The sequence below is a fragment of the Lissotriton helveticus genome, chromosome 2_1, assembly GCF_964261635.1.
Source record: "Lissotriton helveticus chromosome 2_1, aLisHel1.1, whole genome shotgun sequence".
Lineage (NCBI taxonomy): Eukaryota > Metazoa > Chordata > Amphibia > Caudata > Salamandridae > Lissotriton > Lissotriton helveticus.
This window is the reverse complement of record NC_136059.1, coordinates 1,969,461,802-1,969,476,242: the sequence shown is the minus strand read 5'-3', so window position 1 is coordinate 1,969,476,242 and position 14,441 is coordinate 1,969,461,802. Positions and strand designations below refer to the sequence as shown.

The 14,441-nt window shown below is 42.3% G+C and overlaps 1 protein-coding gene across 1 annotated transcript in view; it reads left to right on the top strand.

The window, feature by feature from the left end:
• IQCM (IQ motif containing M) overlaps positions 1–14,441 on the top strand; it is a 1,609,700-nt gene that overhangs the window by 864,759 nt on the left and 730,500 nt on the right. The window contains exon 9 of the mRNA XM_078676908.1: positions 6,155–6,575. Within this exon, the coding sequence (XP_078533034.1) occupies positions 6,155–6,575 (421 nt within the window). The remainder of the gene's footprint in view (positions 1–6,154; positions 6,576–14,441) is intronic.

Sequence of the window (14,441 nt, the reverse complement as noted above, 5' to 3'; positions counted from 1 at the left end):
GCCACTAAGTCCGGCAAGGGGCGTAAGTGTCTGCGTCCACCGGCCCCGGCAGGGTCCGCGCGTACCGATGGCCCTCCGCGCAGTGGTCCCACCTGGGGCGGTAGAGCCTCCTCGAGGATGCAGGCCAGTAGTAACGAGTGGAGTCCACGCTCCGCAGAGCCCCCGCTCCGGTGAGGCAGCCTTGGGCAAGTTGGTGAGGCACCGTAGCAAGCGATGCAGCTCAGAGCCCAGGGGATGACAGCGGGGGGTAAAGGCAGGCCGCCAGGCGCAGGAGGAGGGTCAGCGCGCCAACCTCGGGACCAAGGAGACACAAGCCGGCAAATGTCTATGTCCCCCGGGGGGCCCCAGTCGATCCACAGGCCTCCCCCCGCAGCTGCAGACGGATCTCAGCAGGATTCAGGGGCAGCTGCACGGGCCACGCGATGCAGGGCCGGGTAGCTGACCGACCCCCCCAGCAGGCCCAGCCGGGCGACGCGCTGAGTGCTGGTGACCTCGGCGGCCCACCAGCGCAGTGCTCCGTATCACAGTTCTCCGCAGTGGCCCCAGAGGGGGAGAGACTCACCTCCGCCGCCCCCTGTTAAGCCTCCAGCAGGTCTCTCCTTGATCAATTCGAGCCCCGCAGCACCGGGGCCTAACCCCCTCGTGGGAAGCCGCGGCCTCGCGTGGTCCGGCGCCCAGGCGCCTCGGCAGCTCTCTCCAGCGGCTCTCCCCGGGCAAAGGGAACAGCCGCGCGGTTCCGGCCTCCGACCTCGGATTTCCTCCAGATTTGGACAGGACCCGTGGAAGGTGTAGGTCCACCAGCGCTGCTAATCCTGGGCTGTCACCCGCAGAAACAAAGGATAAATTTAGGATGTTTCTGGCCAGGCAGCCAGAGCCTCACGAAAGTGCGGCCATTAGCTGGTGCGCCCTCTAGCGCCTTCTGAAAATATGCTTTAGAACAATTAAAGTGTTTTCAAATCTTTATCTATCCTGTCTCATACTTTCCTGATCGGAGGCACTTTTATTAGTCTGTGTACTTTATCATTTCTGGCACACAGGGCCCAACGGCAAGGGATAGTGTTAATGTGTAACTATGTAATAGCTCGGTCTTTCCATGCTCCTATTTTACAACCTATTTATTATTTACAAAGCATGCTTTTTTTAATAATTCAATTATTTTTTTGCATGATTTACATCCTTGCAATACAAAAATAATGAACACTATTAACTCTAAGAATCTACAACATCTATAAAAATGATAAATTACCTTGTGCTTTTTAGCCATCTTACATTAAATACAACTTGAGTACATTTAAAGCCATGGCCATCAGTGATGGCTCAGTTAGATGGCTTACTGGTTAAAGCAACTAGAAGCATCGTTAGATCACTGCATTGTCTGTTATAGGCTAGTCAATTCCCTTTAGCTGCCTGCCAACTGCTGGGAAGGTATAAACGTTTGACAGGACACGTGGGATCTACCAAGTTAGACAAACTTTTATTGCTTGCTTGAAGGACAAAATACTGAGGCTGTCACTCATTTGCACTCACGCTGTTTGCAGACAAATAATAAATGCATTAATGATTCTAATGACGTGGATCCTAGTCTACACTACTCATGGTTTTAATCAACCTCAATCCTATGTCTTATAAATAAAAGCTCTGTAATTTGTAAGCAATGAAGGCAAATTATTTTGGGCCTGATTTAGACCTTAGTAGATTCAAATTGGCCATACAAATCGTCTGTTTACTCTCCCCCACAATGGAGGTCGCCTATCATATTTAGATCATGGTAGTATGATGGACTCAAGTCCGTCAACCATCTGCCACCTCTGCCTCATTTTCTGTACTCTATTGATGGTGGTATAACCTAAACACAACAGAGGAGCAATGAAAAGCCACTACTCCATCCGCCATATATAGCATACAATAAACGTTGATTGAAAAATGATGGTTCCTCCTCCACTCATGAGTTTGAGGAAAAAGTGGATGAATAGCCAAACCCTACCCACCACAAACACAAAACTTACTCTATCAAAAGGACTCTGCTGCTCCAAGGCCTGGGAATCTATATGGCAATGGTGGATGAAAAACAAATAAATGCACAAAAAAATATAAGGTGCATACAACTTTTTAAACTATTTTAATTGCGCTATTTTAACAGCACTAATATAAGGTGTATGTACACCAAACCACATCTAACAGCAATTTACCCTCTCTCCCTCCCTGGGCATATGCCTCAAACTACAAACCCATGTTAAATCCTCACCTAATATAATTGTATTACTCCCCACATCCCACGTCAGTAAGTGAATGCACGTTTTATAAATCTACATGCTCAGACAACCATAATGTTAACACCCTATAATTATGCTGTTTACATTTATTTGGAAAAAAGGTTTATACTAATAGCATCTTCACAGTGGAGTGTTTAAAACAAATAACACAACTATATTCTGAGCCTACCCTTAATCCCATATTACCCACTTACCACACAGTTCACAATCATATGATGCAACCATGTACCCCAAGCAGACATTTCCACAACCCAATTGTTACTATGTTGAAATGAATTAAATGAAATAAAATGTATCAAGTGCTCAATTACCTGAGGTATCAAGGAGCTAGAAACCATAACATCCCTATGAAAAGACTGGACTGCATATACATTTCAATCCCTGAGAGCGATCCTGCCAAGCAAGGATTCATGTTTGCAGAGACTTCCTGAAAGAGAGATGATTATCTATTTCTGAGATATGGCTAGGAAGTGTGTTCCAAAGTTTGACAGAGGCCAGGAATAAGACCTGCCTCCCCTTCTCGATCTATGGAATCTGGGTGGGATACGTTTTGTGCTTTGAGCAGAACACAGTGCTCTGGTTGAGGTATACTACTGAAATCTTGATCTGAAAAATAGCTGTAGCATGTTCCGACCACTGCCACAGGTGCCCATACAGTTCTGTAGTCTGGAAGTACCTCTCCACAGTGGAGGGTACAGGACCTCAGAGAGGAGGACATGTGTGGGACAGCCCACCCCAGTCCCCTGTCCAGCTTCAGGGTACAGACCCTGGACTGGTAGACCAGTGTCTGGATGCCACCCCTAAATGGGCAGGGGCAGAGTGGACAAAGGGTGCCACTCTCAGACGCCATTGAGCCAAGAGAGCCCTGAGAAGCCTGATGCCTGGCTCTTATTATTGACAGCTGTCAGTGGCCACTGTTGTTTGCTGTCCTGGTGGACAGAGTTGCCCCTGATGAGGGGGACAGAAGTCACACAAGGGGTGGAATGGGCTACGCCACTGAGTTAGCCATGGTAGTACTGTCTGGCTACTGGATACATCTGTGAGCAAAGTAAGGTTAGGTGCTGCACAGATGGGGCCCCCAATTGAGGAGAAGGGTTCCCCATGGGTTAGCTTAGTGGGTCCTGAGAGAATGGACAGATGGATCTAACTGGGTTCTGAAAGGCCAACTCGGACGTGCCCCAGCTGTTACGAGCCATGGTCCATGTCCCATCGCCATAATCAGGGAAGTCCATCAAGGTATTGATTGGTTTCCCCTGGCTTTAGGCTGGTGGGGGATTGTGTTGGGCCTGGCCCTTTTTGTAGGTTTATCCCCAAACATTTTGTGGCAGATTTACAAGCCCCCTGCGCCACCAGCATGTCAATTTTTGTGACGTACTGGAGGCGCATTTCACTTCTCCATATTTACAAGGAGAGGAAAAGCCACCCTGCGTGACTTTTCCTCTCCTTGTAAATATGGCCCCTTCACACGCAGCACTTAGCGTGGAAGGGGCGTTACATGGGTGTTGCTATGGGTGTTCTCACGCAACACCCATGGAACGAGACACATTTCCAGATATACAAGGAATTGTAAATCTGTAAAATGCGTGTCAATGCTACACCTCCCCAGGGGAGGCGTAGCGAGGCACAACGGTGGAGAAATGTTTTCATATCTCCTCATTTTTTCCTCTTTCAAAGCGTGCTGCATTTCACAGCAAGCATTGAAAGAGGAAAATGCCTGTAGTGATTGTTTTTGTGCTGGAAGGGGCCTCTTCCTGGACAAAAACAATCTCCCCATGATGCAGGCATTGTTGCACAATGGTGCAAGGATACCGGCGCATGGCTGCAGTTTGTGCTCCAGCACAAGGGGAGCAAAGGAATGCGGAATATTATTGTTAATATGTCGCATTACTGTGCTTCAGAAGTGCCGCAGCATCGCGCAGCCAAAAGGCTTGCGTTGCCACGCTGCGGCACGTCCTTGTAGATCTGCCCCTTTGCCTATTGCCTCCAATTGTTTTGATCTGTTTTATTGGCTTTAGGACTCTGGGCACTTTACCAGTGCTAAAGTGCATATGTTCTCTTTGTAAATTGTAATTCTGATGGACTCTACATGATTGGCGTATTTGATTTACTGGTAAGTCCCTAGTATAGTGCACTTGATGTGCCCAGGGCCTATACGTCCAATGCTGCTAGTGGGCCTTCAGCACTGAGTGTGCCACCCACATGAGTAGCCCTGTAAACTTGTCTCAGGTCTGCCATTGAAGTGTCTGTGAGTGCAGTTTTAAACTGCCAGGTCGACTTGGCATGTGCCTTTTCAACTGACTTCAAGAAAAGGATACCTGGCGCTGTCACCGATGCCGCTGTCTGCTCTGATGCCATCCATGGTCACCACTTGCTGCATGAGCACCGCACCAACCTTAACGACACCGCAGCTCTGGTCTTACCGACGGTGCCACTTCACGTTGTCATCGACACCGCAGCCTGCACCGCGCCGTGGACACTGTCTTCGACAACACTGCAGCCCTGGTCTCACCAATGCCCGTGCTTCAAGCCTTTACCCACATGACTGCCTGCACCATAATCCTCGACGACACCGCAGAACCTGGTCTGCCGGCGACGCATCATCGACTCCGACATCGTCACCCAATGCCGCTGCCTGCACAGAAGCCACGGTTACCGTCTCGTGAGGAGCAGGAGACACCGACTGCAATGACACTGCAACTCCGGGTCGACTGACACAGGTGCTCTGCACCAAGACAATGCTGCTGCCTGCAGCGAAGCCATGGATACTGCATCATGAAGTGCATGACGCACCACCCTCAATGACCCAACAGCCCAGGCACTGCCGACGTCACTGCTACTGACTTCGATCTGACGAATTTCGATGTGCAATGCGTGTGACTTCAAGGACTCTCCAACTTCTGCACCAACTTGCAGCACCGACTCCAGCGACACCTCACTGCTGCACTTCACTTCAAGGTCCTTGAGGCCTCTTCAAATTCAAGGTACTCTTTGCGGGTCTTCCCCGATGCCATAGATAGACCTTGACTCTATCAAGGCCGGACTGAACTGTTGGATTTGTTGGTTATCACCCCGTGATAGCCCCAGTTGCCACTATTGACTTCAAAGACCTGTATTTTTAAGATATTCATAAGTCATTCATATCTTTGCATGTGTATGTTGGATTTCTGTTGTTTTGGTCTTGTTTTGATTAGATTATTATTGGCTATTTTTGGACACTGTTGTGGTGTCCATTTTCACTGTGCTACTGTGTGTGTTTTGTACAATTGTTTTACACAGTGCCAGACTGCTCGTGCCAAGTTACCAAGGGGGTGAGCAGGGGATATTTTAGCTGTGTAATCCCCTGACCCTGACTAGAAGGAAGGGTCCGTTCTTGGACAGGGTGCAAGACACTGCCAACTAGAGACCCCCATTTTTAACAGTGCTCATAAAAACTTAACAGGAATTTCAATGCATAGCTTAATTAAGTACCTGCTCCACTTCTCTTTATTTTGTGTATTATCTGTTAAGAAAGTGTCATAAAATATTCACTTCAATCACACTTGACACAGAGTCTGTAGCAATAAAAGCAGCATGAAAATCCATCCATAAATTATTGTTTCCATTCAAAATCTCGTGGCCCGCTGAAAAGAAAAAAAAGCAGTGTTGAGCATTACTATGTTTATTAGGAAACATACAAGAAATTAAGTTTGGAGAAATGTTAAAAAATAAGATCAAAAAATGGACAAATATGTGATGAGTGTCGCATGTAAGCATCAAACGGGTCAAAGAACCAAGCTCCTTTCAACTTTCTCTACCGTGTGGCAGATCTACTGTAAGGTAACTTTTAGGAATACATTGTATTGCATTGTGACTGCATTAATCACAAGCTTTTTTATCCTTAGGGTCGCAATGAACAACAATAGTCTATCGCCAAAGAACCACACAGACCTGGTAGTTGAAAAGAAGGGCGTATATTTAGCTTGCAGCAACCACAGCAGCGCGAATTCCGAGGTGGAGCATGACTGTTTGAAAACTGATGAGAACGACAACAAGGCTTCAGGAACTGGTCGGCAGAGCAAGCTAGATTCTGTTAATGAGAAAAGTGAACACAAGCCGGATGGCTCTGAAATTACTCTGGGACACGACCTTCAGAGTTCCACCAGGGTGAAGAAAACAACAGCCCCCTCTTCCCAAAGGACGCATGGTTTGTTCGTTGTGGAGGGGGATAAAGAGAAAGTGCAACAGAATCTTGGTGATCAGCGGAGCTGCGTTGTTGGACTCCAAAAAGAAGGGGTCGCTTCTTCAGGAAACGCTCACCAAAACGTATGTTTTTCATTTCCTGAGTATACACCTTTGTTCAACCAGATAATATATCCTTTGTATTTTTTTCTTGTGTGGTTCCCACACTTGGCACTTTTGGTGAATAGAAACATTACATCTTGCCACATGTGAGATAAAGTAAGCTGTGACCATATAGATGCACAGGTGGAGGTACACTGCCTTTATTGGTCACAGGACTTTACTTTCAGTACTCTTAATAACATAGAGAAGGGTGGTGTTTTATTACCTTTAATGCGTGGGCCTTGGTAGCTGCCAAGTGGTCCTGTGTCACGTGTCAGATCTTCGGCGGGTTTTGGTTTTGTAACTCCCAACACTTTGCATGCTGGAACTTTTGCACCAATAGTTTAAAAACTGATAGGAAGTTGACATGTTCCCAGAATGCAACATTTGGAGACTCAACAGAAAAGACTGGCACGTGATGCAGCGGTTCTCCGAAAATAATTTCTAATACCATGTCATCTTTCCCTGAAATATTAAATCATACATCTACTCATCAGTGGGGCCCATAACACTGCGAGTCATTCACAAAACACTTAAACCCTACTTCATGGATCAGTGAGATTCAAAGGAGAGCTGCTGTATCATAGTGGAGTGTCTAAACTATAACTGAATATTTACACTATTTACACCTGCAGTTTAAACAAGTTTTACCATGGTTTTCATTAACAAAACATTTATTTAAAAACGCCGCCACTGTGGTTGACGGATCTGCTAGTAAAAAATTAGGCATAGGGAAACTCAAGACCAGCTTAATTCTCCATTTATCTATTTTTTTATTAAAAGCAAATTTAACATGTCTTAAAGTTTATTCACTTTATTTCTTTATTCAAAAACGACATTGAAAGGAAAATAAGGATTTTATTTCTAAACAGTTAATTTAATTTATTTTAGAAAATTCAGAAATAGACATTTTATTTAAATTTCAGAAATGCAAGTATTAGCAAAAGACAGATAATTCCCAAAATGTATCCTTTCTCCTAACTTCCCTGACTAATAACACTCAGCTAGAGTGTATCTCTCATTCAAAAGAAAATAGAAAATTATTCAAAGTCTTACATCACAGGAAAAATCAGCATATGGACAGCATCTCGGTAGGAAATCAAAAAGGAGTTTTTTCTTCACTAAAACCAGCACTTTTTATAACTTTTGCACTAGCTCTATCCATCTAAAAAGTAACTTTCAACTTAAATTCGAGTTCTGATTGGACAATTTGGGGTGGATGAGCATCACCTCATCATTACATTATGCAGTTTTTTCATCCGTCAGCAAAAAAATCGAAGGGTTCATTGTTCATACAACGTCCGGCCTAGTCCTGTTCTCAACTAGTTACTTCACTAGGTCTTCTCACGTTCAAAACCATTGTGCTCATCCTTTTTGGCAGCCATCTGGACTTCCAGGCCACTCTGTCCTTGAACCGCATTCACTCCAGGCACAAACAGCTTGCATTCGAACTCGGACTTTGGCTTGCGCATGCCCAGTTCAGTTTTCTTTTTGCAGTTTAACAGGACAGCCATTTTCTTACTAGGCCTCAAAGCCAGAATGGGAACTATCATAGAAACAAACACAAACAAACATTAATTTAAGAAATCTAGCCCTTATGTTTACCTCCCCCTTACTAAGGTTTTCCCTTTTAGTAGTTACCTAGCGAAATAAGCAACATTTAGGCGTAATATACTCACCTATCCTTTAGTTTCTGCCACAAATACGTAAACAAAAAGCACATTTATACCACAATTCATTATTTCAAAGCTGCTTATTAGTTTAGGACATGACAAAATCACATAGTTAGTTAATTATAATTGCAACATAAGTAAAATTAATTCCCACATGTACTTGTGTAGGTGCAATTTTATTCTAGGTTGATTAATTTCACACAACATTCCATTAGTTCAAATAACGATTATGGAAGTGTGATTTTACAAGGGGTACACAACATTTTATTTCTCCACCTTACTCCATCAGCACGGGCCCACTTGGTGTTAGTCATATGTGACACATTTTCCACTGCTGTTTGAGCTGTGTTTTAAAAGTAAAGTTCCGGGTTTGATGATGAATCACAATTCAAACAGCCCCTCTGAAAGAAATGATTTTTCTCTTCTTATGCTACCGTGCTACTTCTTTTTGGAGCCTGACAAGGACAGTCTTCTTTTTAGAGGTAATGAATGAAGTAGGTGTGTGACTCCACTAACACTGTGTAGAAAGGAAGCAAACTCGTAGAAAGGGTTCATAAGTTTTATTCATAACAGCCCCACACAGAGTGCGGTGTACTGGAAAGGGCAAAACTGTCAGTGATGACAGTTGGGAGTTGGGCAGTGCAACACAAGGGAAGGTGGAATGTTGGGGGAGCCAATGGGAGGAGGATAAGAACAAAGGGTGCTCTTGCGTAGGAGAGCTGGTGGGCATCAGCTGTCACATGCTGGATGCAACTCGTGCACATTACAATAAATGCATTACAATACATCTTCCTCTCTTGAATGTTTTTAAAAAAAATCATTACAACACACTGTCTGTGAGAAACAGTATTTTTCCAAAATAAACTGATCGGTCACTAAGAGCCATTTATTCGTTTCAACAGTGGCCCAGAACGTTCTCTTTCCAGTACATCAGCCGTCGCCTGTTTTAATAAAGTTCCATTCCGATAGGCCACGAAGATAGTATCAAATGAAGTTGCGGCCACTAAAAAATAAAAAATAAGGTAACTATTCATTGACTTTGGATTTATCTATATGGAAATATTTAAAAAAAAAAAATTTCCATCCTCTCCTTTTCACCTGCCTCCCTTTCCGCCCCCCCCCCCCCAATTTTGGAGATCAATATGCATGTATTCTTGTTTTATTACAGTATTTTCACCTATTTATCTCTATTCGCTGGCTAGTCTCCCAAGAAGTGGAACAATAGTATGCAATTGAAGGTACATATAGTACAATTATACGTTTTTTACTAAATTAATTCGGTTAATTAAAATTATACGCGTTTATGTAGATCAGAACAATAAAATCAGAGTATAACAGGTATATAGTTTAAACAATGGACTTAGGTATAGAGTTTAAACAATGGACTCAAACCATATAATCCAACAAGTAAATGTCACCTATGATAGAGACGAGACAAAAGGGTAACTTTATCTATTTACCCAGCGATAATCCTTAAAATTGCTATTTGTAACCTTATATCTATTTCTATTCAGTTCAAATGTTGGCTAGCTTTAGACATGGTTTTATTTCAATGTGTCTCCTCCATTGTTTTGGTCAAAATAGGCATGGGAGCGCTATATTCTAGGTGCATAACTCACCTTGAATCCAAGAATGAAAATTAAGTAACATCACATCTTAATGTAAGTAACTAGATTAATAGCATTCTTCAGTCTCTGTCCACAAAATTAACATATTTTCCCTCCTCCCCCCTCCCCACCCTTCTATCCCCGTCCTGTGTCTAGGGTTTTACCTGAATGCCTTACAATATCGCAAAGAGTTTATTAATAACAAATTTATATATGATTACCTCAGTTTAATACATGTGGTAGACCAACTCTGTTCTTTACTCTTTTCCTACTTTTTCTTTTTCTTCTTCTTTTTCTTTTTCTTCTTCTATTTCTTCTTTTTCTTTCATTACCCTCCTTCCCTTCTTTATTAATTCTTTTTCTTTTCTTTTCTGCCCCCCTCTTTTTTATAATCATACAGCTCTGTTGACTATATATAAAATAAAATTCATCACTTCTTATGACCATCTCACTATAATGATTCATAGCTAGTAGCTGACAATTAAGAAGTAGGTAACACATGAAGCAGGTTTGCTCTATGGAGTACATCATTGTATTAGTTATTACAGTATCAACATGTTTATATTATAGGAAGAACATAGGAACATTTCATTGTATATAGAATTGTTTTTTGAGATTGAAAGCATACTTTTTTAATGTGCTAACAAGCTGCTCCGCCATGATAAATCCTGTATTGATACCAATCATGTATAAGTTTGTGTTTTTCAAACATAAATTAGACCTAGACCCAAGATTGATCTAATGTAAATATTGGAGTAATAATTCGTTTGTGACATGGTTTTTACATGTTTTTCAGTGTTGAATGTAATGTCCTTTTGCAATTGACGGACTCCTGAAGAAGGCAAATGCCGAAACGCGCGTAGAGTCTCCATCCATCGCTTTGATTACTCCACTAGCCCCACTCAAGACCATTGTCAATTGTGTTGTTTAATTCCCCTTGTTTCCTTTGTGTGGTGTAGTATGTTTTATATCGGCTATGAATTTAATAACAACAAGGGACCCCAAATTTAGTCAGCAGGGACCATGGGGAGCATACTTTTTAAACAACAACAGCGGTCCCAAACATTCAGGAATATCACATGAATAAAATATAGACAGAGTCAATCTATACTTTCAAGAGAGACATGTCCAGCCGGACAGAGGTCTTTCAGAGATTTTACTCAAGAATTATGTATTGAAATCACATAAAGATACCATCCAACAATCAACCAAAGTGGACCACAAGCCTGTGTCCAGTACTAACAGAGCAAGTACAAGAGGTGATGTAGACAGCAGAGAAGGGCTTTGTAAGGCGGAACAACGTTACTCTATAAACAGTACAATTGTACAGAGTATAACAGTCATGCACTGGACATTTCAGTAGTAATCACAGTTAGGTTCACGTGCATAAAAGGTCGACGGCGTTTCGGACCCCTATAAAATATCAGGGACCATCATCAGGACAGATTCAATGAAAAGCCTTAGGTTAATTAAGCCTCTAAATGCCGGGTCGCCTCGTTAGATAGGGGCTGGCACCTCGGGCACAAGAATATCACGCGATCACCCAGAATCGGGTTGCGACGGCCGCGGAAAAATTAAAAAATTAAAGTCCGTCGGCTTGCCAGGATACCGGGTTAGTCGGCCTGAATCATTTCCTGACGCGAGGAAATGATTCAGGCCGACTAACCCGGTATCCTGGCTAGCCGACGGACTTTAATTTTTCCGCGGCCGTCGCAACCCGATTCTGGGTGATCGCGTGATATTCTTGTGCCCGAGGTGCCAGCCCCTATCTAACGAGGCGACCCGGCATTTAGAGGCTTAATTAACCTAAGGCTTTTCATTGAATCTGTCCTGATGATGGTCCCTGATATTTTATAGGGGTCCGAAACGCCGTCGACCTTTTATGCACGTGAACCTAACTGTGATTACTACTGAAATGTCCAGTGCATGACTGTTATACTCTGTACAATTGTACTGTTTATAGAGTAACGTTGTTCCGCCTTACAAAGCCCTTCTCTGCTGTCTACATCACCTCTTGTACTTGCTCTGTTAGTACTGGACACAGGCTTGTGGTCCACTTTGGTTGATTGTTGGATGGTATCTTTATGTGATTTCAATACATAATTCTTGAGTAAAATCTCTGAAAGACCTCTGTCCGGCTGGACATGTCTCTCTTGAAAGTATAGATTGACTCTGTCTATATTTTATTCATGTGATATTCTTGTTTATATCGGCTATGAAGCATAATATGCATGTGATTGAATTTTAATGTAATAATTGTATTTATACTTAAGAAATGTCTATAAAATAATAAGAAAATATCTGATACAAAATTCAAAAAATTAAAAAATAAATTTCATAAATAATATGTGAAGTTTTTTTCATGTCACAATATTTTTAGGTAAATATATGGTGTTCTTGGTTTTTTTGGCTTATTAACATAGTTCACTACTGGTTGCTTTACAAAAGAGTGTTCATATTATTCCCTACATGTAGTGAATGTATTAGTAGTAGGGGTCCCCCTTTTTCAAAATTGTGTTTTTCCAAACTGCTGCCAGTGCTCAAGCAAAGAGTTTGGCATGCTATGTTCCAGTTTCCTTCGGGTTATAGGGCAGAGCGCCACATTACTGGAGCGCAGTGACGCCAATCATTGTTACTATTTGTGACGTTAGTAGTTGCAACATTTTTCAAAATACTAGGGGCGTCATTTTCTTATTATAAGCATATTCTGATGTTAACACATACATTTAATAGGCAAACACAGAAGTCTATAAGTTTATTAGTCATCCCACATATTATAACACATTATCAATAACTACTGAACAAGTACAATTCTAAATACATTGAAATTCTTTCGGGTAGATCGGAAAGAAGACAGAGAGCAGGGATACGATCAGCAGAACACTCAAATATATAAAAGGGTCATGTGCAAAGTGCACAAAACAAGTTACTTTCCCAAGTAGGAAACATAAGACTCAACCTGATATATAAACTCAGTAAGTAAAGTATGTTAGCCATAAGCTGGAGTGACGGCAAGATCCTAATCATTGCAATTGAACCTTCTGCAAATGAGGTGCATCGAAAATACGTTTCTCCCACATTAACTGATCACAAGCAATCAGTAACAAATGCACTTTGAGGCTGAACCTAGCAACCTAAGTTGCTTATTTTTAAATCATAAGCAACAGAAGGCAAAGTTAGGGATCAACAACACTTGATGTTCCCCAGATAAGTGACAGAAAAAAGCTAATCTTATCCCCACGTTTATTAACTGTCCCCATCTCTCAGTCATGACCATGAACCGTGGGTTCAGAGCTTTCTTCTGTAGGCCGCCTCCAAATGTCTTATTACCATGCCTCAAAAGTGTTTGCTTGGTTAGCCAGGACTGTGTCTCAAAAAGCCTCTTCTAAAGCACTTCAGTGAATATACATTTTGGAATAGACTCAGGGCCTGATTATGAGCGGGGTTAAGGTGTGGTGGTGGCCGGGGACCGCCTCATCGTCAGTCCAACCTCTGTATTACAACTAAAGCGGTCGGACAGCCTTAGGTCCACCTCAACCACCAGGGATCTGTGATCCCAAACGGAGGAGTAGCGGTCAGAGATTTCAATATGTTGGGCGGTGACGCTGAGGCACCACCAAGCATAAATGGAGGTTACTCACTGCCACAGTTTTCATGGCAGTGAAGCTGCTATGAAAACTGTGGGGGTAGGGCCCCTTGGTGCCTCAGGGCCATTGGATGCATGCAGAGGACACATGGTGTGCCCCTGTCTGCATGCAATCCCTATCCTGCATGTCATGAACTGCACAATCCATGCTGTGCAGGAACGGGCCCTGATACTCCCATTGCAATGCCTTTTTATTAGGCACTGCCGTGGGCACGCCAAAGGACTGCCCACTAGACGACGAGGTAGCTCCTAATCTGGCAGGCGGGCGGCGGTGAACTTTGATGGTGTGGGAGCAGGGTTGTGGCGTGGTGGCCTGCTCCCACACCGCCAAACTCATTATAAGGTCCTAAGTATTTTATGTTACTGCACTGAGGTGTAATATAACCTACATTGATATAGTTTTTCAACGTCTCATAAATTACAGCTGTTAAGCAGTTAATTATCTGTTTAATTCTACTACCCTTCTACCTTGGGAATAAGCCAGTTTATGATCAGACCAGAAGAGTTGGGATACCAAAATAATATGGAAAAATATTGTTATATTTTAATATTGTTGCATTTGTATTGTGATTACAAAAATGCTCTTGTTTTAAATATCATACGTAATTATATTGTTATTTAGTATTTTTTATATTGTTGTCAAGAATATCGTTGTGTATATCACTGGTCTATGTAATAACTTTTCTTTATTTATTTTGGTTACATTTATTTTTGTATTTATTTATATTATTTGTTATATAAATTGGTAAATCTTTTTAAGAGTAAGCTATTGGATTTATAGGGGAAAGTTGTGTGTAGTATTTTTAACAAAAATTTTATTCTGATTATTTAAATGTATTATTATGGTTTCTTTGTGAATTTAAATAATAATGTTAAATGCTTTATTTTAAAAGTATACATGAAAGAATTTTTATTTCTAATT